We start from the raw sequence: 21,668 nt of genomic DNA, 5'->3' as shown, positions 1-21,668 counted from the left end.
CTCGAACTCGCAAGCCTTCCGAGTGCGAACCACTCGCTCTACCGCTGAGGCAGCAGGCCATTAAACAGCGATCTGCAAAGCCACATTCAGACAAATATGATCGTGTGAAGAGAGCAATGCTTCTGGAGTGTATTTGTAGGTTGGCAAAAGCCTGCAGAGAAGTACATTTACCACTGACAGACGTTCCAAAGATGTTTGAAGAGATCAGTGTCGTGGGAAAGGTGTGAGAGCATAGTTGTTATTAAGGCGCTAAAGATGAAAACAACTTTGAAGTGGTGGAGTCGCTCAGAGGTTAGAGCGCTGAGCCGGCTCTGCCGAGATCCTGGTTTCGAATCTGTGTTTCAGCCACTGTCTGTGATGAAACTGGGTTCTCAAGTGCAACGAGTTGATGGTCTGAACCCAGATATCAATGACCGCACAAACATATCATCGCATTCGATTTGGTTTCACACAACTTCACTCGGCTCTGAGAATTGAACAATATTGGTTTCACTCATGCGGAGAAAACCTCAGATGGAGGTGGCCATGCTCAGTGTAACTCAAATGATCACTTTTCTACTCCAGGAAACAAGACTCATTTAAGCAAATATCAGCTCAAACTCGAAATCGTAACAAACGTAGCGGGCGAATTCACAAATTAATCTCATCTACGTCTCTAGTTACGTCTACATTTATTAAACTATATATTTTTTTATTTTATCAGGTAAGGCCCACTGAGCTCTATAGCTCTTTTTCAGAAGCGACCTGGTCACAAATGATAGCTCAAAGAAGTGGCTTATTTGGAAATATATAGCAGCCAAATACTCAGGCGTCAGGGTCCGGATCGAACCCACGACCTTCTGCATACCAGGCGAGGTAGTTGACTCTTGCCACCGTGGTGCCCATACCTGAGCGACCATCACGCCAGGCGCGACCCCGAGCCGCTCTTCTTCGGAGCGACGCTGGATCGGAGCCTGGGGCTCACGGAGCCGTCATTTGGCTGGGCCGGCTCAGTGCGATGCGGGGTACTGGGGCCCCAACACCACACACGGCCAGCACTCGCCCGTGAGTTTCAATTTAACATTCAGGATTTGTAACATGCTGAGACATCGTTCACCCTCACCACTGAGAATCATTCAGCCAGAACCAGCAGCAACAATTGCCCAGGGGGAGGGGGGGGGGCAGCATAACATTCAAAACGGAAATTAATCTTTCTGTGCTGTGGCAAGCCACGCGATAGCGACCTCGACGCTCATGGGCAGGGAGTTTCGCGAATGTCTGTGATCCAACCATCGCTGCCGAAACAGTTCTGTATCACAGGCGTGCATAGGCACCATTGACACGGGAGTCCTCCAAATACCGGGCGGCGAATGCAGCGGTGGGGGCACCCGGTACATCGGCCACGCCGCCAATCCGCCACCGAAGCTGCAGCGACGAAGTTTCACGCAACACACACCTCGCGCAGAACCCACCGCTATTGTGCACATGCAGCCAACCATCAGCAGTTCCTGAAGTGCCGTTTGATGCCTCTTGTTTTAAGTCACCGTCCAAATAAACCTCGGCAAAATGAAGCTTCGGTGATGCAGTGACAGACAAGTGTGGACAGATGATAATTGTTTTTTACCCTTTAATCTGGCAACAAAACTGACACCTTTTTTACAAGGAGTCATGTTTGCATAGACCACAATACCTGCAGTCATAATGCAAACAAAAACATAACTGATAAAAAAAAGTGTCAGTTTTGTTGCCAGATAAAAGGGTAAAAAAACAATGATCATATTTTTTACTGCCAAATGAGGTTCCAAAAGTGTGGACAGGTTTCGCTCCAATTAGGATTAATCAGAAACACATGGCCACGAATGCTGTGGTTTCTGTGCATATGCGCAATGGCTGTGCATCTTACAAGTTCGTGTCCTGGTTTGAAACCTGTTTTGTTGCTTATATCCCAAACCTATCAACCCCTTATCAGTGCCAACTTATTACAGACCAATTTAGACCTCATTGGTCACCCCGTGCCCTTACACATCTCAACGTGCATCCTACAAAGTCCCATCACAAGCGAAACACACAAATAGACAAAACAAATGTGGCCGTATTGAAACGGCTGTCACACCGTATGGACCTAAAAACTCAATTTCCCTGTACTAGAATACGGGTAGACCGTATGGGTCGAGAGGTATGAGACATCGCAAAGACGTTCATGATTCAATGCTGAGCCCGCCTCTGCGTGAGCCTCCTGCGCCCCCTACTGCACATGCAGCGAACTGCGTGGCCTGCGGTGCTGAGGAGTTGGCCCAAGGGGATGACCCAGATCACAACATTCAGTAAAATGTCAAGTTGCAGCCACAATGTATTGCCAACGCAGATCCTAAGTAATAAAGTGTCCTTGTGGAGAATATAAGTAATGAGGCTTCTGATTTTGTCCATAATAAACGTCGTTTGGGTCATATCGCGTAACCTTTATTTTGGTCGCGAAAGCCGACGTGTTAAACTGAATATTGGTGTTGTGTATTCCAGTTTTGCAGAGAACCAGGGCTCATACATGATCCAAGATCCTTGCCTATGAACTCCTGGCAGGTCACCAGAATTGGTTCAACTCAACCTGACTGCTGATGAGACACCGAATTTCCAAACTGGTCCAAATTTTGTGTTGAACCAATGCTGTTGACGTCACGCACTCGCAAACAGTTCTCACTGATGAGAGGTGTAAAATAAGTGTATGTGGAGGTGTATTGTCTGTTTATTTAGTTCCTATGTCATTTAAGATACTCAATTACTTTTCAATCCCAGTTTGCTACGGGTGCATTTAAAACGAAGTACAGGCCAAGGCGCAGCCCTGCAAGTGCCCGTTCACGCCACTGCTGGCGGACGGGCCCCCACGAGGCAGCTCAATACCCTGATAGAAAATATGTTGGACAACTTTGACACGCTGGCCAGATGTCTTGGAAGGGGTGCGAGTATCCATACGAACACACCACTTGATGCAACCTGACAATCGACTGTGGTGGACACATTTACACGACTGGGTGGAGAGTGGCAACAGGGGGGTGGGGGGGGGTAAGCTCCAGACAAACGATTTTATCCGATCTGTTCAACACTTTTTAGTCGCCCTCACCTATCCTGAATCTATCAATTCCTGGATCCACCAATTATGGATCCACCATATTTCCAACGACTTCACTGTTAATGGGGCTTAAGATGAGGCCATATACAGAGGTCAACGCTGATCAAGACAACAAACCCCAGCTGTTCAAGCGAACTAATGCCGTTAACTTCAACAGAGAAAGGTTACGAAAGTGAGAATAGTAGCGACGGTGGCCAGGATAGTAGCAATGACGGTGAAGATTGTAGTGATGCTGGTGCTGAGAATGTTAGGAGCGGCGGTGGTGATGACAGCAGTGATGGTTAATTCACATCGATTTTCCATTGTAATCTTCACAGCTATCTTCACCACACCACCACAGTTCATAATAGATGTTTAGGTTAGGCCATGGAATGATCTGATGTGTAATAAAGACCATCCGACACAGCAACATTGTCAAGTACACAAGCTTTAATCGTGACAACTGTCAGTTTCCGCTCACACCGCTAAGAGCAATTCTCACATCCAAATCAAGCAGCATTACATTTGAAATTACATTGAACATCATCAGAGGACCCAGGAAGTCACAATGAGTCCAGAAATTCGACAGACTTACTTTTGTAAATTGGACATTTGTGGCACCCCATTCAAACACAACTCTGAATGGTTATCATCAATTACTGTTTAATCAAGTATTCCAATTTTAATATTAATCAAGTCGTAACAAAAATGCTCCTGAAAACGATTATGCAAAAATTTCAGCAATGCTCCTTTGAAATAATCAACGTTTGGAAAATGTCTCATCACACACAATGGTGTAGTTCTTCTCGGCTACGCCGTGCAGCTCTCTGATGTGGTTTCGGGTCACACCGCATCGCGTGTTTTTTGGCACAACTTCCGACGTGCAGGAACTGAAGATGCCCTGAAACGTCGCACAACTTTAAAACACACAAGAGAGCTATTCGACCGTGTATGCACAACTCCACTTTTCAGTCGACATGGTTTGTTGAAAAGGAGAGTGATAATGATCGCCGCAGTTGTCACTGTTTAAGGAATCCCGCACGCTCCAGCTCCAGTCTCGCCGGGATCAAGAAGGATTCTGGAGAGCGATTGAGCAGTGGAGCACGTGGCGGACCCAGGGGCAGCCCCGACACGAGCGACATCACCACCTTGTTTTCTGCCACTCCAAAGCCTTGAAATCGCAAGCGGAGACGGCATGTCACACGAGACCCAGGTCAATCTTGTGGATAAAACACTGTCCCCCGGTTAAATAAAATAAGAAAATAAAACATTTCCAGCGACTCATGGATTACTGAGGGTGAGACAAAAAGTCATGAGCCATACGACGTCTAGACAGTAAACTTCAGCAGCTTGGGATTGTGCCAACATTTGCTTGGATAAAGTCTCAATACACAAAAGTTCCTCCATCCATCACACGTGCATCACATTCTCATAAACAACAATAGACCCAACAGGACGGGCCTGAAATCACTCTGGTTCTAAACTGTTGCCAGGAGCCTGCACTTTTATCTGGCCACTATTCACTTTTTGCTTGACCTGGTAAAATATAAATAGTAGCAGTATAGTCGTAGTCGGTGACGTGACCTTGTGTTTAATGAGACATGTGCGGCTCTTTCTGCCAATCCACTGCTGGATGACGGTCTCTCCAAGCTGCGCTTGTCGTGAGGGCTACTTGGCCATACGTTACCACCGCTGGTAAGTGTCGGTTGGTAAAGGCGGTCTGAGTGCAGAATTACAGCACCAAGGACTTTGCTGTACTGCCCTCTGCTGCCCACATCGTAGTCTCGCAAATAGCAAAGCAACATGGACTCGGCGCCGCAATAGATTTTTACCATCTTGGGTCAGTGGTGGCAATGTTCCGGGATGCCACACCGGCACTTCTCAGGTGATCAAACCACGTGGGTACCGGCACTCAACACAACGGTTCCTGTTCCTACTCCATGATGCCTCCGCAGAGGGGAGGCAGCAGAGACCATGGGCTGCTGCAGGACAAACAGGTTCCAAAGCGCGTCTCATGCTTCTACACTTACACTTCGACCACTGGTAATGACCAACAGTGGCAGGTATAGGAAATGTCATTAGTCATGCAACTCTTAGAAGACGCCTGGCCATTGTGGAAGAGTAGGCTGAAAACCCTCGCTAGAGGGGCACTCTAGAGCTCCCTTGAGGGGAGGCCCTTCCAACAGGTAACTTGAGCAAGACATTGCAAGGCTGCACCTGTACCTCTCTGCAGGACATCATTATCTCTTGTCAATATTGTTCATCTTCTTAACAGTGATATAATAAATAAATAAATAAACTGACCAAATGTGAAGAGTTTCTTCAGCAGCTCTTGTGCGGTAAACTGCAATGAACATTGGATCGAGAAAAACAAAAGATGGTGAATAAGCCTGAGTATTGGAGACTTATATGTTGGGAAAGTCACCAAAACATCTCATGGCTTAAACAAAGTACACTTTTGAGTATCGAAGTGGAACCAATGAGTTATGCAAACATAAAAACAGGGTATCCAATAAAGTTATGACACAAAAACTGCCCATAATTGGCAGTGTGAGCCAGGCCGATGAAGCCTCACACACGTGCACACTTGACGGAATGAAGGTTTGTGTTGAACGAATTCCATCTCTCTAAACCTCCACAGAAGAACGACTGAGGCCCGGTTCCACGATCGAGGTATTTGATAAAGACATCGTGTCCACCGTTTAACCCGACAAGTTTTAAAACTTAGCAAATCTAGCTGTGACGATCCCACCTGATGACGGAGACTTGTGTTGCCTCCGAAACGTCGTGATTTATTATTTTATTTCTATTATTACTTTTAGTAATTTTTATTTTATTTTTTACCTACGTGACTTTACCGAAAAAAAAAACAACCTAAGAGTATAAGTTTTAAAACCCCACGTGGAAGGAAAACATTGAGCAGCAATGTGACTCTGGCTTTACCTGGTGCTTGCGAGCGTCTTCCAGTTTCCCGCTATCCAGAGCCTCGATGATCGAGTTGTTGAGTTTTCCCATGTAGTTGTAAGTACTGTCAAGAAGGAACAAACACAATTCAGAGTTGATAATGGCGTTTGATACAATACTTTGCGATGCATTTGACCTCGAAACATATCGACGTTTCTGCATATTTAAAGCAAACTGCAACACCCAAAACATGTTGGTCTTACTCGATTGCATTATGTTAATTAACACACACATGCAGCAAAACCTTTTGAAGCCGGACTGGAGTAAGCTGAAAAATTTGAAGCAAGCAAGAAAAGCTTACCGAAAATATGTACAGTATGTGCAGTCCTCTGATATTATAGAAGACTGCAGAGATTGGGCAATTGTTGATGCCAGCTCACTCTGCCTGTGGTTCTTCAGCGATTGTGAGATGCAATTTGCATGAATGACGATGCTATTTCAAACTAAACATTCATATTAGAAGGCTACGAAAACAATATAACGTAACATGTTGTTGCTGTTGAGCTACAAATCAACATTTCAAAAAGCAGCATCAACAACAAATAGTCAAGTTTAGACTTCTTCTACAAGTCTTCCATGGAGGTTGCTTGCAATGCAAGTTCAAAGACGCACGCTACGAAAACTGCTGCAGCTCCCGGATGTGGATTGCAAAACAAAATGAACAGACTTTAGAAAGAGATGGCACACACCTGCCAACTGCTCCATGCGTTCCCAAGACCAAAGCGGAAAGGAGTTGCTGGGGTTTAGGAACAAATAAGTGACATCACAAACTGGGGTTAAACATCTCAGGAGGAGCAAATTTCACAAGGGACATTTCTTAAACTTAAGATTTCATTGCCTCCCGAAAGGCCTCATCATCGAGAGTGATCTTTCCAATAACATCTGGAAACTCAGCAGTGTTGAAGAAGACTGAATGCTGATGAAACCCAGAAAGTAGAAACCAGCATAGAATTATCTTGCTTAGGCAAATGTTGCTGGATATTGGTCTGGAAAAAAAATTAGCCAATGGACTAAAAACATACCTTGAAATTCATGATTTGTTTAATGATTTCAGCAACATTGCCTTAAAACAAGCAAACTCTGGACCCGTTTCAACACACAGTGTCTGATCAACAAACTGGGCAACTACCAATCTTACAGACAAGGACCCTCTCTTTACGCTATGGGGATTAGTTCGATGTAAATATAATAACTCAAAAAAATAATCAGCCCCGTTGTGGAGAATAGAATTGACCATGTCTCCTTCACATATCTGTCTCCCCATTATTCGATATTATTACACAACTCATCAGTCGCACGGGCTTCCGTGAGTTTAAAATTTTAGCAACATTTCTTAAACACAAGCAAACTCTGGACCAACGTCAATGTATGTAGAAATTCTTTCGCACCGTACGTGGCCAACCGTGCTAATCGAAAGTAATGAGACACATACAGTGTCGCCTCTCATCCTGTTATCATCTTATCCACGACTCCGGTTATAAGTCATTATTATCAGGCCCCATGGTGCAGTGCAGTCTTCAACTCTTTTCACTATCGCTCTGGCCTCTCTAATTGTTCTGTGAAAAGTTGCCTATTATATCTTTCCACTTAAGGCCAAAGTGTTGCTGACGAACGTGTTAAGTCTTTTTGTAAATGGTGGATTACTTCCTGTGGCCCACGTTTATTTTCAGGTAAGAGACATTACCTAGAAGTGGTCATGAATAAGAGGATTCGCGAGACCAATGCTCCTGCTATCCACATGCAAGACAACGTGCGAGAGACGCCTCCGAGTGTAAGTATTGTGCAACAGGACTATGAGGTTCACACGCTAGGTCCCCGTCATGCCACTTACTTCAGATCAGTTCCTTTCCGTGCTCATTCCTTCCTGCTTACGTACGAATTGGGCCCTTGGCGTCTCTCGTGCTTTACAGAACTTGTTAAGAGTATCGTCTATGTTACGTTACAATGGGAGAACATTTTTCATTGTGACGATAAACTTAAACTAAGCGTGCGATGGTCACTCACCTCGTCTTTGGCATAATAGAACGACAGTTCACGTCCATAGCGGCTGATGCAACAACCAAGTTCAAGCAAATCCAAGCTACAAAACTTCACTCCAGCAAAGGTTGGGATTTTCTCGCGAATTCCATCACATAACTCGTACATGGACACTGGGCACAACAAAACAGGTGCGTGGCGGAACATACTGAGAGCCACGCTGAGGCAGTGTGATGAAGTGTGGCTGAGGAGGCATTGAACCAGCAGTGCATTGAAAAAGGGATGTAAATGATTAACTTTTTTATAATTATGGCTAGACAAGGGAAGATCTGATAAGGAAAGTTTACTATGAGCTGTCCCTAATGCAATGCAGTGGATTGGTAATGAGTGTGACACATTCTATTCACCCACTGGTACGTGACCAATTTCCACAAAACTGACCGCAACAGAATTTTGTGGGAGGTTGTTTTGAGTAAATGTAATAATACATAAATGAACGCAACTTTACATTCTTAAACAACAAACTTCTGTTGCTGTCAGTTTGAATAGGTGCCCATTGACAGCTCTTGCAACTACTACTCTATCAAATGGGAAGTTGTGTATGTGTGAATTTCAAAACTCCTGTCCATGCATGTGTGTGCATGTGCCATTAAATTGTTAAGTGCATTAAAACTTTTACATGCGAGTATTGTCAGGTGCAAGTGATGTGCATGTACATTATATATTGTGTCTGCAAGTAATATATTTGTGTTGTGTAACATGTCCAATGATCATGTTTATTGACTACATATCACAAATATCACAGCTCCGTTAGTATTCAATGTTTAACGCTGCTTCGTCATAATGCAGCTTTGATGTTATGCAACGTGTTGTAAAATAGTCAATGAAATATACTTAGCAGCTGTTGAAAATATTTACCATTCACTCCGGTGAACTCTGGAATGTGGTAATAAAGGCAAGGAATTTTAGGCGCTGCAGCTGCTACTTCCCGTATGAAATTTACAATTGCATCTGCAAAGAGATGAATACGAGTCAGACAATCCACACAAATAAAATATTGAGCAAGGCGACAACATCATGCAGCACAGACTATGACAACAATGAATGCATAATGATGCAAATCATCTGTAATTATATTTACATAACAATGTAATGGCTTTTAACTTCAAAGAAATGCATTGCATCAAACACTCCAGAGGAAGCGATGATCGGCTGAGTTCACACAACAACACGAATGTGAACTCGCAGGAGATTTTTTTTATTTTTACCATTTTAACTTTACCAGGTAAGGCCCACTGAGATCTTTAGCTCTTTCTCAGAAGCGACCTGGCCACAAACGATCACTCAACGAATTGGCTTATCACGTGCAAATTTATAGCAGCCAAATATTTTAATCTACAACAAGCCACTTACTGCAGCTGAGGCACCTGGACAGAAAACCAAAGTCTCAATGAAAACCCATGTCAGCGTGGCGAAACCACTCAAGAGTGCGCACAGATTCATTGACCAGGTTTTCTGTGCTGTCATCTTCTGGTCACCTTGGAATGCTGTAAGTTTGTAAGTTTCACAAATTGAAATGATCCACGAACCTTTGCTTTCAAAGCACGGTGAACTTTTATGCTCCCACGTCTACGGTGACCGCCTTCACCAACCCACACACTGACCAGCGCGGTGAAATATGGTCACGTAAGCCCCATGACCCGCACGCCGTGGGGAGGCCTTCATCCAGAAGTGCCAGGGCTGCACGTGTGCATGTGCCATGTGCAGCGGAAGTGACGTTACCAAGTGACAATGGCTTGAAGTAGTTTGGAGCCATCAAGGCGATGGCAGTGGCACCAGCATCTTGGGCATGTTTCGCCTTGGAGAGAACAACAGCGGACGTTAACCTAACACTTGCACCAAAGTAATTTCAGTTCAGTGTTACACATTTAAATGAATTAAAGATTTTATTTTATAAAAACATCATTATTCTAATGCTCATTCTCATTGCTGCAGTCCATTTAAAATATGTTAATTATTTTAACACTTTCCACCTGACGTTGAAAGCATTAATTAAATAGCTCTGCCCACCTGCCTGCCCGTCTACAACGATGTGTGCAATAACTGACGCGTGGATGATCCAATGTCAATCAGATACCAATATAAGTTGTGTTACAATCTTATAAAAAATCCAGGATATCCATTTTTCAGTGACGTCACAAACTTCGCGACATCAGTGACACACCTCTCCTGGTGACGTAATCTTGTGGTATTGACACAGGGTTTCAATCTCCTCTATTCTCACACAAATCAAGTCATGACAATTGTATTTTTGTTGACATACTTGGAGCCTTTCTGGCACGAATCTGCCACTCAAAGCGCCACTCCAGAATTGGCCTTCTGTAAAAAGAAGTGATCTCTTTCCGGTCGATAAAACCTTCGCCTTCAGAAGGATGTCTGTTTCTACAAGTAACATTTCTTCTCTTATGGAAGATGGCATGCACACCAGAAGCCACGTGATTATGATTTTCCTTCATGTTTTTGTTTTTTAAAATTTTTTTTGACAAACTGATATGTCTCAGAACCTGCAGGTCATGTGTTGTTGATTCAAACCCAAGCAAGCTGGCATCTGTTAGTCATACCTAACAGCCAGTGCAGAGATTATATAGATAAGCTGCAGGTGTAAATACATCTTCATGTTACTCACCAGTTGCTGGGCTTCCGTAATTGCATTTGCTCCAACGTGTATAATGACATGAGTCAATCTGAAATTTGAAACAAGTAGATGTGGGGTTGTTGAACTTTGTAAAAATAAACGCGAAATAGAAACATGCATGGCTACAAAACATGTGTGATTAAACATTTGGCTATTGAGTATGAGAGGAATCTGGAGTGACATTAAATCTCAGATTTGTGGACTACACGTACAGCACTTTTGTCAATCCACTGCTGGATGAGGGTCTCTCCACACAATGCGGGTTGGCGAAGGTGGTGAGTACCGATGTCAGCTACGAGATGTACAGTATAACCTATGCTTTGGTTGAACTTTCCTGTGCTAAACCGCACACAGCAAAGCCCCACCACCGCCTATGATAACCTGGTGTGGGTGGCTGTCACCCATCCAAGCACTGTGCAGGTTCAATCCTGATAAAGTTCCAATAATCCGACTGGACCAAGCCTCCCAAAACGCTCCCGATCTTAAAACCCCGTGCAAATGAGGGTATTTATTTGGTGCGTTGTTTATTTTAATGTCAGTGGTGCTGTTCCATTTGTGTAAATTACTGTCATCAGGACTAAACATTGTTTTATTTAAGCTTTGGTTTGTGAGAGCTTGTATGATTGCATCGATTCCCACAGAGTCAAAAAGCCATTTCATACTCCACGAAGGCGTAGTACAATGGTAATTGTGGAGGTGACGCGTTTCTGTAAAAGCTATCGACGGCCACATTAGAAGTCGTTTTCTGAACGTAGATGGGAGAAACAGAAGTACGAATAATCTCAGATTGGCTGATGACAATCATTTTGACAGCCCATGGAGCCGAACTACAAAACACGATAGAAGAGCTTGAAAGAGAAGGCTGTTGAGTGCGGCTCAAGATATATATGAGCAAAATAACAGTCATGTACAAGTTCATTAAACATCTGGAGATATCTGTCAGTGGGACACAACTGAAAAACACATCGCAGTATGTACGCCTCAGGCAGAACAAGATGAAATTGTTAAATAAATAGGCAAACGACAGCAGGGTGGAGTGCTTTTGGGAAAACCGAACTTGAAAAGCAACATACCAGAGCCGAAAGGAAAAAGCTTTAATCAGTGTACATCACCTGCTCTGCTAAGGCAGAGGGATCAAAGACAAAGATCCCCCGTGAAACCTTAACAGACTGTTAGGGTGAGTGCTGTTAGCGAGCACCTCCAAAGGCTGACACAGCACATGAGGGGGTGGGTGGCCAACACCACGCCCGGCCACCTTTGTCGCCCTAGTGGCGATGTTTACACACTGCACCAAGTACTTATTTGAGGCCGAGTCGACCTAGGGGAGGCCCAGGACCCGGCCGTGAGTAGGAATCGAACTCGGGGCCCCGGGCTTGTAGCGCAGCGTAGCGCTACGCATCACACACATTGACAATGTAACAGAACGCAACACAAAATCTGAGAAGTGCAAAGAGAGAGAAGCATGGAGAAGTGCATGCATGGAATTATACCGAGAGATAAGAATAGATGGATTAAATTACTTGGACAATTTTAAAACATTGTTTTTATAGTCAATTCAAAAGCGAGCTTGGGCAAGACATGTCGCAAGAAGAGAGATGATGGCCGGCAGTCCAGACTAATGACAGAGTGGCAGTCAAAGGAGGCAACACGCCTGAGACCGTGTCCACCGGGGAGATGGAACGATGCAATAAACTCATGCGCAGATGCTAAAGAGACCGAATATCCGAAGACTGTGCGCGACTGCAATCGATTGGGAAGGCCTTCATACAGATGGAATAAGGGCGATGTGTCTACAGTGGTGATGGATATATCAGCAGCTTGATACCAGTGGCAGGCAGCGGAACCCTGATGAATTAGGGGGGGGATTGCCTAAATAGGTGGATTCGCTCTTTTTTCCGAGGCAGCATAAAGTAGTTATACAGGGTGTTTCAAAAGATGGACCCAATTTCAAAGCAGTATATTTCACGATGGCAACATGTGGATCAATGCCAAAACGCCGTTGAAACGCACGCTTCTTTGCAATTACGGATTCAGTTTTGCTGAACTGCAGAACGCAAAACGCCTTGTGTTGTGGGGTGACCATCTTGCAAATGACTGACGCTAGGGGCTGTTTGTGCACTGGGAGAGGCATCTTGCAGTAATCATTTGAAACTCTATGCCCCGCCCTTTCATGGGCGGTTCGTGTTTGCAGAGATATAGCGATTTCAAATCGGGTCCATCTTGTTGAAGCACCCTGTAGTTCCCAGTCATCTGTCCATGCTCCCACACAAACCACGTGGCCACCATGACCATGGGAACCACCCAAGCCACCAGGACCACCAGGACCACTGGGGCGGCGGCCATCAGGAGAACCGCTTTTACCAGAATGGTGACCAGGACTATCACCATCATCAATCAAAACTTCAGTGTGGGTAAGAGGATGAATTTTCAGCCACGTCAGTGTCAGTCGTCCAAGCTGTGCGAAATACAGATACTCATGTGAATATTTGCATGGACAATAAGGAGAGCTGCCACATTTAAACTAAACTATTTTTAAACTAAACTATTGTTTTTATTTTACCAAGGTAAGGCTCACGGTGCTGTGTAGCTCTTTTTCAGAAGCGACCGGACTACAAATGATAGCTCAACGAAGTGGCTCATGTCGAAATTTACAGCAGCCAAATACTCTAAACATCAATTTTGGTCGCAGATAATGGCTGTTTGATGAAAAGGAGTTTTACTGCAGTATGCATTTTATTGTTAACACTATCTCGTTTACTAAAGAAAGCCTCACTGAATCTCCAGAATCTTTTAGGAGGGTCCTGCCAAGTTTTTACAGTTGGGGGCGATGTTGCCATGTGAAATCCTAGTAATATTTTTCTCGTGAATTTTGCACCATTGATATGCATGGCAAATATCAGTTACATTGCACGTTTGTATGTGATCGCAAGACCTGAGTAAATTCATGAACTGTGACGAGGATATATTAGAGGCACATTGAGCGCAATGTATAGCCATGTCACATTGCAAATGTCAATATTGTGTTTTTAGTGTAATTGAAGCCCTTCACATTCATGACTCACTTGTTCTTTCCTTGTTTAATCCATTCTTCAGTCAACAGCTTCCTCTCAGCCACAGTCAGCGAGGGCCCTTCCCCCGTGGTCCCATTCACTACCAATAAACATTTTCTATTAGTTATCAAGGCAATGATTCAAAATAGAATTTACAATTATGATGGGTTCACATTTAGTAGATATCCACATTCCGTTAGATTACAGCTGGGAACACATTAGATCAATTCCAATAGAAAAGGAACACATGCGCAATAATAAGCACAGCCAAGCTTAAAATCTTGATGTAATAATATCGATACTTTGTCAATCCACTGGTAGATGAGGACCACGCTGGTCAATGTGTGTATGTCCAACTTCTTTGTCACCGTAAGTAGCCAAATGTGCTCAATGAAGGTGTGGGGGAATGACAACAAACTAAACACAGAAGCAAGTCTAAAGAAATTAGTTTTCAATCTAGATTTATAAGTGCATAGCTCCAGTGACATCCTGATATCGGAAGGAAGAGCATTCCAGACAGCCGCAGAAGCGCATCTGAAAGCACGCGATGCAGTGGCTCTTTTTGTCTGAGGGTTAGCCAAAAGCTGCTGTGAGGATGACCGGAGTTCACGTGATGGTTTATGCTCCTTGACAAGATCAGCATGGTATTGTGGTTCATTTGTGGCAAGCACTTTGTGTGTAATGAGTATAACCTTATAATGTATTTGTTGGCAACCGGAAGCAGCTCGGCGAGCACTGGACGGACATGGTCGGATCTTCCAGTACCCGTCACGATATGTGCCAGGGAATTTTGTACACGCTGCAACTTGGTAATGTTTTTGCCAGACGTGCTGTCGAGTAGCAATAATCGAGCCTTGACGATACCACACGCCACTGTGTTGGCTACGTCGTGACTCAAAAGTGGTCGAAGGTGCCATAGAGCCATGACATGAACATTGCCAATCGGTCAACGTGGGATGATGAAAACATGGTGCATAAACATGGCAGCATAAAGGTACACAAACATATATTTATATTGCTGCATTGTGCCCTTCCATGTCGACCACGTTGGGCCACAAGTCCTCGGACAATTTGATTGTACATAGAGGCACCCAGCCACCCACTATCCAGGCTCAATTCTCATCAAATTCGTAAAAAATACTCTAAGCCCTAAACGGAAAAGTATATAATAGGCAATGTTTTCGGGCAATGGCTCGTCTTCCGAGCAAATAAGAGGCCAGAGAAATCTCTATCCCTGTGCTCTGGCCTCTCTATATGTGCTATGAAGGGCCATTGTCCAAAATATCACCTATGAAATACTTTTTATATTAAGGCAGTGTTATTCAAAAATGCGTCGCGTTATTAGTTATAATTTGCCCTTGTGCACCATTGCCAACGCAGCAGCATCAACACATAGGTTGTTTATTGGTGACGGTTCGATTCTGCTTAGCTTCCCAGACCTGACGAGGACAGGTACACTCTGGGTGATTTAGTCATAGGTTCCTGGGACACAGCTCGTTGAGAACATTTATCTTGACTTCATCAAATAGGCTTCTCTACAAGTGCCTTAGAGAGATTTCTTGAAGATGTATTTGTACCTAATTGCACAGGCTGTTTGAGAAATTACTGAAATTATATTTAACATTTTAACACATTCACAGGAGGTCCATGTTTTGTTCCATTTCATAGTAGGTACTGTCCCAGTTGAAAAGGTTATTATTTAGGCACACTGGCAAAGCTGCTTTTCATTATTAGCAGTCATCAAAAAGCACTAACCAGCTCTCGTGTTCTTATTCAGTTAAAACCCTAGGTATACATACTGTGGTGTTTTTCCAGTGGTCCTCAACAAGTGACGAACAGCTAGCACTGAAACCCACTTGTAAATATAAATATATATTGTATTCACCAGGTTAAATCACAAACTTAATAACCTGCCCATGGAGAACTAAGAGTTAACTGTGTCTGGCTTGTTGCATGCACTTGGTTGGTTATCATCGTAATGGGCAAATTTGACCCAATAAACATACGAGAAGTAATTTGGTATTTGTTTAAAACAATCTGGTCATTGCACGGTTTCAAAAATAACATTTTAAATTAAACGATGTTTATTTGTAGTGATGTTGTGGCCAATGGCATTGGTAAGTTGAACGTTTTTTTATCGGTTGGGTTTGGGAGGTTTCTAATCATAAACACATCAGGGGAAGCAGAGAGAGCTTGACAAACGTAACAATTCCAGTGCTCACAATAAGGAGCCTAACGGATATCCTTACGGAGTCGTGGCCACTGTAGTCATGTGGTTCGATGGATTCACGAAAAGGTTAATGGACAGATGCCTGTTTTTTAATCTTCACTGCAGACGTTGGCCCATGCTACAAAGAATATATCACCGTTAATACCAAGGAAGAAGGTGATGACACTGATGAAACATGCTTATACTGGTAGGAACGAAGTGGACCAGACCACCAATAGATTAATGTGTCCATCCGTCCGTGTATCAACATCGCCCCCTACTGCAAACACTTGGCATGACCCTGTCCGACAAGATGGCCGCCCGCTCCCCCAGCGATCTGTGAACTAAACAAGATGGCCGTCGCTTCCGGCGCCTCACGGCGAAACTTTAAACTTCGCTTCAAATTTACTTTACTGAAACGCAGCACGTTTTTTAACACAGATACATTTATTAACACAGAGACGAGATACATTTAATCGCCTTATTTGTGCACGAAAAGCACGGCGCGAGGCCTAGTGCGGCAGGCTTCACGAGGCCTAGTGCGGCAGGCTTTGCGAGGCCTACTGCGGAAAAGGCATCGCGAGGCCTACTGCAGAGAAGGCTTCGCGAGGCCTACTACAGGGAAGGCTTCGCGAGGCCTACTGCAGAGAAGGCTTCGCGAGGCCTAGTGCGGCAGGCTTCGCGAGGCCTACTGCAGAGAAGGCATCGTGAGGCCTACTGCAGAGAAGGCTTCGCAAGGCCTACTGCAGAGAAGGCTTTGCGAGGCCTACTGCAGGGAAGGCTTCGCGAGGTCTAGTGCAGAAGGCTTCGCTAGGTCTACTGCAGAGAAGGCTTCGCGAGGCCTAGTGCAGCAGGCTTCGCGAGGCCTAGTGCGGCAGGCTTCGCGAGGCCTACTGCAGAGAAGGCATCGCGAAGCCTACTGCAGAGAAGGCATCGCGAGGCCTACTGCAGAGAAGGCTTCGCGAGGCCTACTGCAGAGGCTTCGCGAGGCCTAGTGCTGAAGGCTTCGCTAAGTCTACTGCAGAGAAGGCTTCGCGAGGCCTAGTGCAGCAGGCTTCGCGAGGCCTAGTGCGGCAGGCTTCGCGAGGCCTAGTGCGGGAGGCTTCGCGAGGCCTAGTGCAGAAGGTGGTGGTGGGGGGTGGTGGTGGTGGGGAGTGGTGGTGAGGGGTGGTGGGGGGGTGGTGAGGACTGGTGGGAGGGGTGGTGTTGAGGGTGGTGTTGGGGGGTGTTGGGGGGGGGGGCTGTCAACTGGTGTAGGAGGCAGTGCACTTCTCTGCTTCAATTTTGTTGCGATTTATTATCTGCACACAAACAAAACCACCGAGAAGTAAGACGCGCCACCCAGCCCTGCCCCCCCCCGCCCTCTCCCCCCACCAATATTTTAGTGATATTATAATTAAAAACAATGATGCAGCACCACCGCTTTTACATTAGTAAGGAAATCACAGCAAGATGAGTTTTTTGCACACTACGGGCAACACATTTTCTCCAGTCACTGCCTTAAACCCGTTCAGTCGACCGAGTGGAACAACAGAATAGGCGGCTAAATACGGACTGAGTGGCACATAGAACACATTCCTGCGGAGGGAGCTGGTAGGAACGTCGGGTTGCTCGGTCAATGGCCAGGGTCAACGGCGGCGTGGTGTATTCCGCAAATATGCCCGACTGTGAGGGCGGGCACAAGCCGGCGTGAGTAGGTTAAACGTTGAGTTTTATAAGGACACCACGGGGTGACCAGCCCCTCCCCACCCAGCCCCTCCCCACCCAGCCCGGTCGATATCCCTGTACCGGTACTAAGTATTATTCCTACCAGCCCACCCCGCAGGGTCCTGTTTGCCTAAATAACATCAGATGGTTATAATCAAGCACATCACCATACATTCTCATTACCAAGTCACCCGGTATGTGCCGGATCTTGTGAAATCTCAGAAGCTAAGCCAGTTTGAGCTTGGATAGTGCCTGGATGGGTGACCACCAAGCATAACAGGCGCTGTGGACTGCTGTGGGGGTACGTTGTCAGCATAGGTCAGTGCAACCAATTTCATTGTTGTACGGTGTTATACTACAACACCTTCACCAATCCCACATCGATCAGGGTGGTGAAGTATGGTGCAATAACCCCCACAATCCGCAGTGTGGGGAGGCCCTCATGCAGCAGTGGATTGCCAAAAACACCATAAATATATTCCCATACAATTGTCAAACATGGCAATGCTCTGTTTTGAAAACATTATTAGCGAAAACTTAATTTAAACAGTTGGAAATATTGTTCAGGATGCAATGACTTTCCTGTTAATTTTGTAATTATCGTAACTTCAATGTTAGAGGAGTTAACTCACAAAAAATGCTTTTCACGCCTTGTTCATGCACCAGATAGTCCACGTATCCCGCAATCACGGGCAGGTTCACTTCCCTGTGGGAGATAAATACTTGAGTCCTCTATTCACAGAGAAAGGACACTCATTCCGTTCAGGATCAACCGATATCAATTGAGCCAAAACATTTTTTGAGAATGACTGACAACTCTCATCCTCCAGGGCCTAGATGAGAGTATTATTCAAGTATACAGTATTTTCTGGTGGGCCACAAAATTAATACCACATGGTGGTGGATCACGTAATGTGGATATATATTTTTATATTAATTTCACTAAATTTATACGGTTTTTGCTGTTTATTTCAAAATCCGATTTTATTTTAAATGGTTTTGTTTCTGCTGTAGTGTGTGGCCCATGGAAAATCATGGCGTTGTCACTGGGAAGTTAATGAGAGGGCCCAAAACGTTTTAAAATAATATATGCACAATAACTGAAATATGATAGATCTATTACCAGGCTACTTCGGGGGGACGGGGGCACTGGATTTTCAAAAACGATGGATAATCACATCATTATTTTAAATAGATGATTTTTGCACATTCTTGCATAACATGTTTTAGGTGTTGTGTATGTTTTTTTTCGTGTTTTAGATTTGTTTCTGTATGAAATGGGCATACATAAGCGTACAAATAGAAAAAAAAGTCTCCTACTCTAAAAAGATCCTGTATTACTGTACCATACTTACCACTCCCATCTTGAAGACTGCGCGGGTTGATGTACGTACTATAGTCTTGTTACAACAAGTTTGACGATCGCTAGACTGATGCGAGCGCCAAATAACACTACTTTAGTTATTAGTCTTGAAAAATGTATATAGTGCAGTATTTTCATTGTTTAAGTTGTTGTATGTAGTGTATAATCTACTGTGTATTATTTGCCACTGAAATAAATGCTAACTGCTTTTTTTGTCACGCACATGGTGCCGATCGCTGGACTGGTATAGTCTGTGGAGCGGCTTTGCCAGATCGGCCCGGGACCGCCGAATCATGTTGGAAGCCGGATAATCGATTATATATCAACTGTGATACAATTTTCCCCGTAGTTGTGTTATCAGCGTCATGCAATTCGACAAAGAATTCATGATAAATATCAGTGAGACCCTCCATGTTCGAAAGAACGGCCAAAGAACGTGGATATTATAGGGCTACCTCTGAGATCCCTTATGTTGTCCTTTTCCAGTCGGGGGGCAGCACTATCCCAGCCGTTCCATCACCGAATAATGTTCGTCGTCACATCGCAGGCAAATGAAGAGTTTTAGTTCTCAAATTAAGCGCGGAACAAAATGTAACGTGACGATTGTGTTAAGTCATTGGTGACTGGGCTGGGACCATCAACTCAATACACTTGAGAACCTGGTTGCATCACAGGAGATTATATGTAATAAAGCATTAATAACATGGTAAATCACTTCATGTTTTGTCAGTGTGCGATGAGAACCGTGTATAGCAGTGTGCATCTGCCAGTCATCCTAGTCAGTCAACTCATGGCACCTGGGTCTGTCCTGTGACCTCCTGCCAGCGAGCGTTTGACACTTCACGTGGCCTTAACGTGCACTTAGCCTGGCACAATCACCGTGATGACGTCACCGCCACTTAGTGGCGAATGGCGGTTGTTGTAGCAGTTGGCGTATGTGTCATACTTCGTCTATAACAATGGACCACGTGGATGAACGCAATTGCTTGTGTGAACATGTGAATGCACTGCATCGTATGCAGTGTGCACGGGACAATACCCCTGCTCTGTCAAAGGAGTGAACGGAGCCGCGATCAATCCCTTCAAGTTCAGTGGTTCCATCGTAGCCTGAAAAACACCAACGAGCACAAACAGCATCCCTTGCGTTGAAAAGGCGAGGATGAGCTCTCGTAGAGATGAACAGTTCCCATTGCCAAATGAAAAATCCACGTGTAAGCTAAACAGTATCAATTACTGACAACTCTCGCACTCTCCTTACTCACTACCCTCACTCACCCTCTCACTACACTCGCTCTCATACTCGCCACCCTCACACTCTTCACTATTAACTCCTCGCTACCCTTACTCACTTCACTCTCCTCACCACTCACGAATCCTCTCATCAGCACTTCCTCACTTACGCTCACTCACCCGCTCCTTACTCAAACTCACTCAACCCTCCCTCCCTCACCACGTCTCTCACCCTCTCCGCCCTCAAATACAAAGATCCCCCTTATAAGCTTAACAGGCTGTAGGAAGTAAGCACCTATTAAGGCCGGAACAACACACATGCGAGGTAGGTGGCCAGCACCACACCCGGCCGCCTTTGTCTCCCTAGTGGCGAAGCTTACACACTGCACCAGGTACTGATTTGAGGCCGAGTCGACCTAGGGGAGGCCCAGGACTGGTTCAGACAATTCTCACTGGTGTTACACCCACCCACCGCCCCCTTTCCACCCATACTCACTCTCTCACACTCACCACCCTCTCTCATGCACACTCCCTCACCACCCTCCCTCACCACCATCCCTCAACCCCCTCTCACCCACTCTCACTCTCCCTCACCCACACTCACTCTCCCTCACCACCCTCCTCTCACTCTCCCTCACCATCTCTCACTCACCCTCACCACCCTCTCAACTCTCCCTCACCACCACTCTCTCTCTCCCTCACCCACCACCCTCTCACCCTCACCCACTCTCCCTCACCACACTCACCACCCTCACCCACTCTCCCTCACCACACTCACCACCCACACCCACTCTCCCTCACCCTCACCACCCTCACCGCTCTCACTCTCGCCGCGCGCTCCTCACCCGAGTTGCTGGAGTCCTGAGAACGGCCGCGGTCACGTGACTCATAAGGCGCCCGAGCGCGTGATCACGGTCACGTGACGCCCGGCCGCGTCCAAGCCCTCCCCTCGCTGTGACGCCACCCACATCTGGCAGGTCCCGTTGAAGATCTCGCAATGCTCGATTTGAAAGGAGCTTCACCACGCGTGACATACGGCTGTCGAGCAGACATTAAATAATGATTCACGCATATTTTTTTTTTAACTCATACTTTCCAATCAAAGATTTATCTAAAGACACAATTGTACATTTCTGGGTTATTTTCCCACACTACACTAAGTGGCACGTCGGCTTTCGCGACCAATATCATCCATAATAGAGGTTTTTTTTGGGTTAGATCACGTCAATATAAATGTGTTGTTAAAACTACCACAGCAAATTAGTAAGGTATGTCACGTAAACAGAACAAGCCAATTCCTTACTAGTACAGCACACTGGTGTGTTGGAGAGCAAATCCACAACATTTACAATCTGAGTACGACGTTTCATCAGTAATTACAACTAGCATCA

At 45.2% G+C, this 21,668-nt stretch overlaps 1 protein-coding gene across 3 annotated transcripts; it reads right to left on the bottom strand.

Annotated features, from left to right (window-relative positions):
• Positions 1 to 3,514: 3,514 nt before the first annotated feature.
• Positions 3,515 to 21,422, bottom strand: NPL (N-acetylneuraminate pyruvate lyase). 3 transcript variants are annotated; one of them, XM_078866257.1, is made up of 12 exons: positions 21,094 to 21,416; positions 20,087 to 20,154; positions 18,317 to 18,390; positions 13,781 to 13,868; positions 10,710 to 10,767; positions 9,806 to 9,881; positions 8,942 to 9,034; positions 8,051 to 8,196; positions 6,736 to 6,782; positions 6,026 to 6,110; positions 5,387 to 5,426; positions 3,515 to 4,253 (listed from the first exon to the last, which is right to left on the bottom strand). In XM_078866257.1, exons 2-12 carry the CDS (start codon positions 20,146 to 20,148, stop codon positions 4,102 to 4,104), a joined length of 921 nt encoding a protein of 306 aa, XP_078722383.1. In that variant the 5' UTR covers positions 20,149 to 20,154; positions 21,094 to 21,416; the 3' UTR covers positions 3,515 to 4,101. The 3 variants fall into 3 exon arrangements, with proteins under 3 accessions (XP_078722383.1, XP_078722381.1, XP_078722382.1); XM_078866255.1 differs by having other exon boundaries at positions 21,123 to 21,416; XM_078866256.1 differs by lacking the exon at positions 5,387 to 5,426 and having other exon boundaries at positions 21,123 to 21,422.
• Between the last annotated feature and the right edge of the window lie 246 nt (positions 21,423 to 21,668).

The sequence above is a fragment of the Lampetra fluviatilis genome, chromosome 22 (assembly GCF_964198595.1).
Source record: "Lampetra fluviatilis chromosome 22, kcLamFluv1.1, whole genome shotgun sequence".
Lineage (NCBI taxonomy): Eukaryota > Metazoa > Chordata > Hyperoartia > Petromyzontiformes > Petromyzontidae > Lampetra > Lampetra fluviatilis.
Note: the sequence above shows the minus strand (reverse complement) of the source record. Positions and strands in the feature narration are given on the sequence as shown.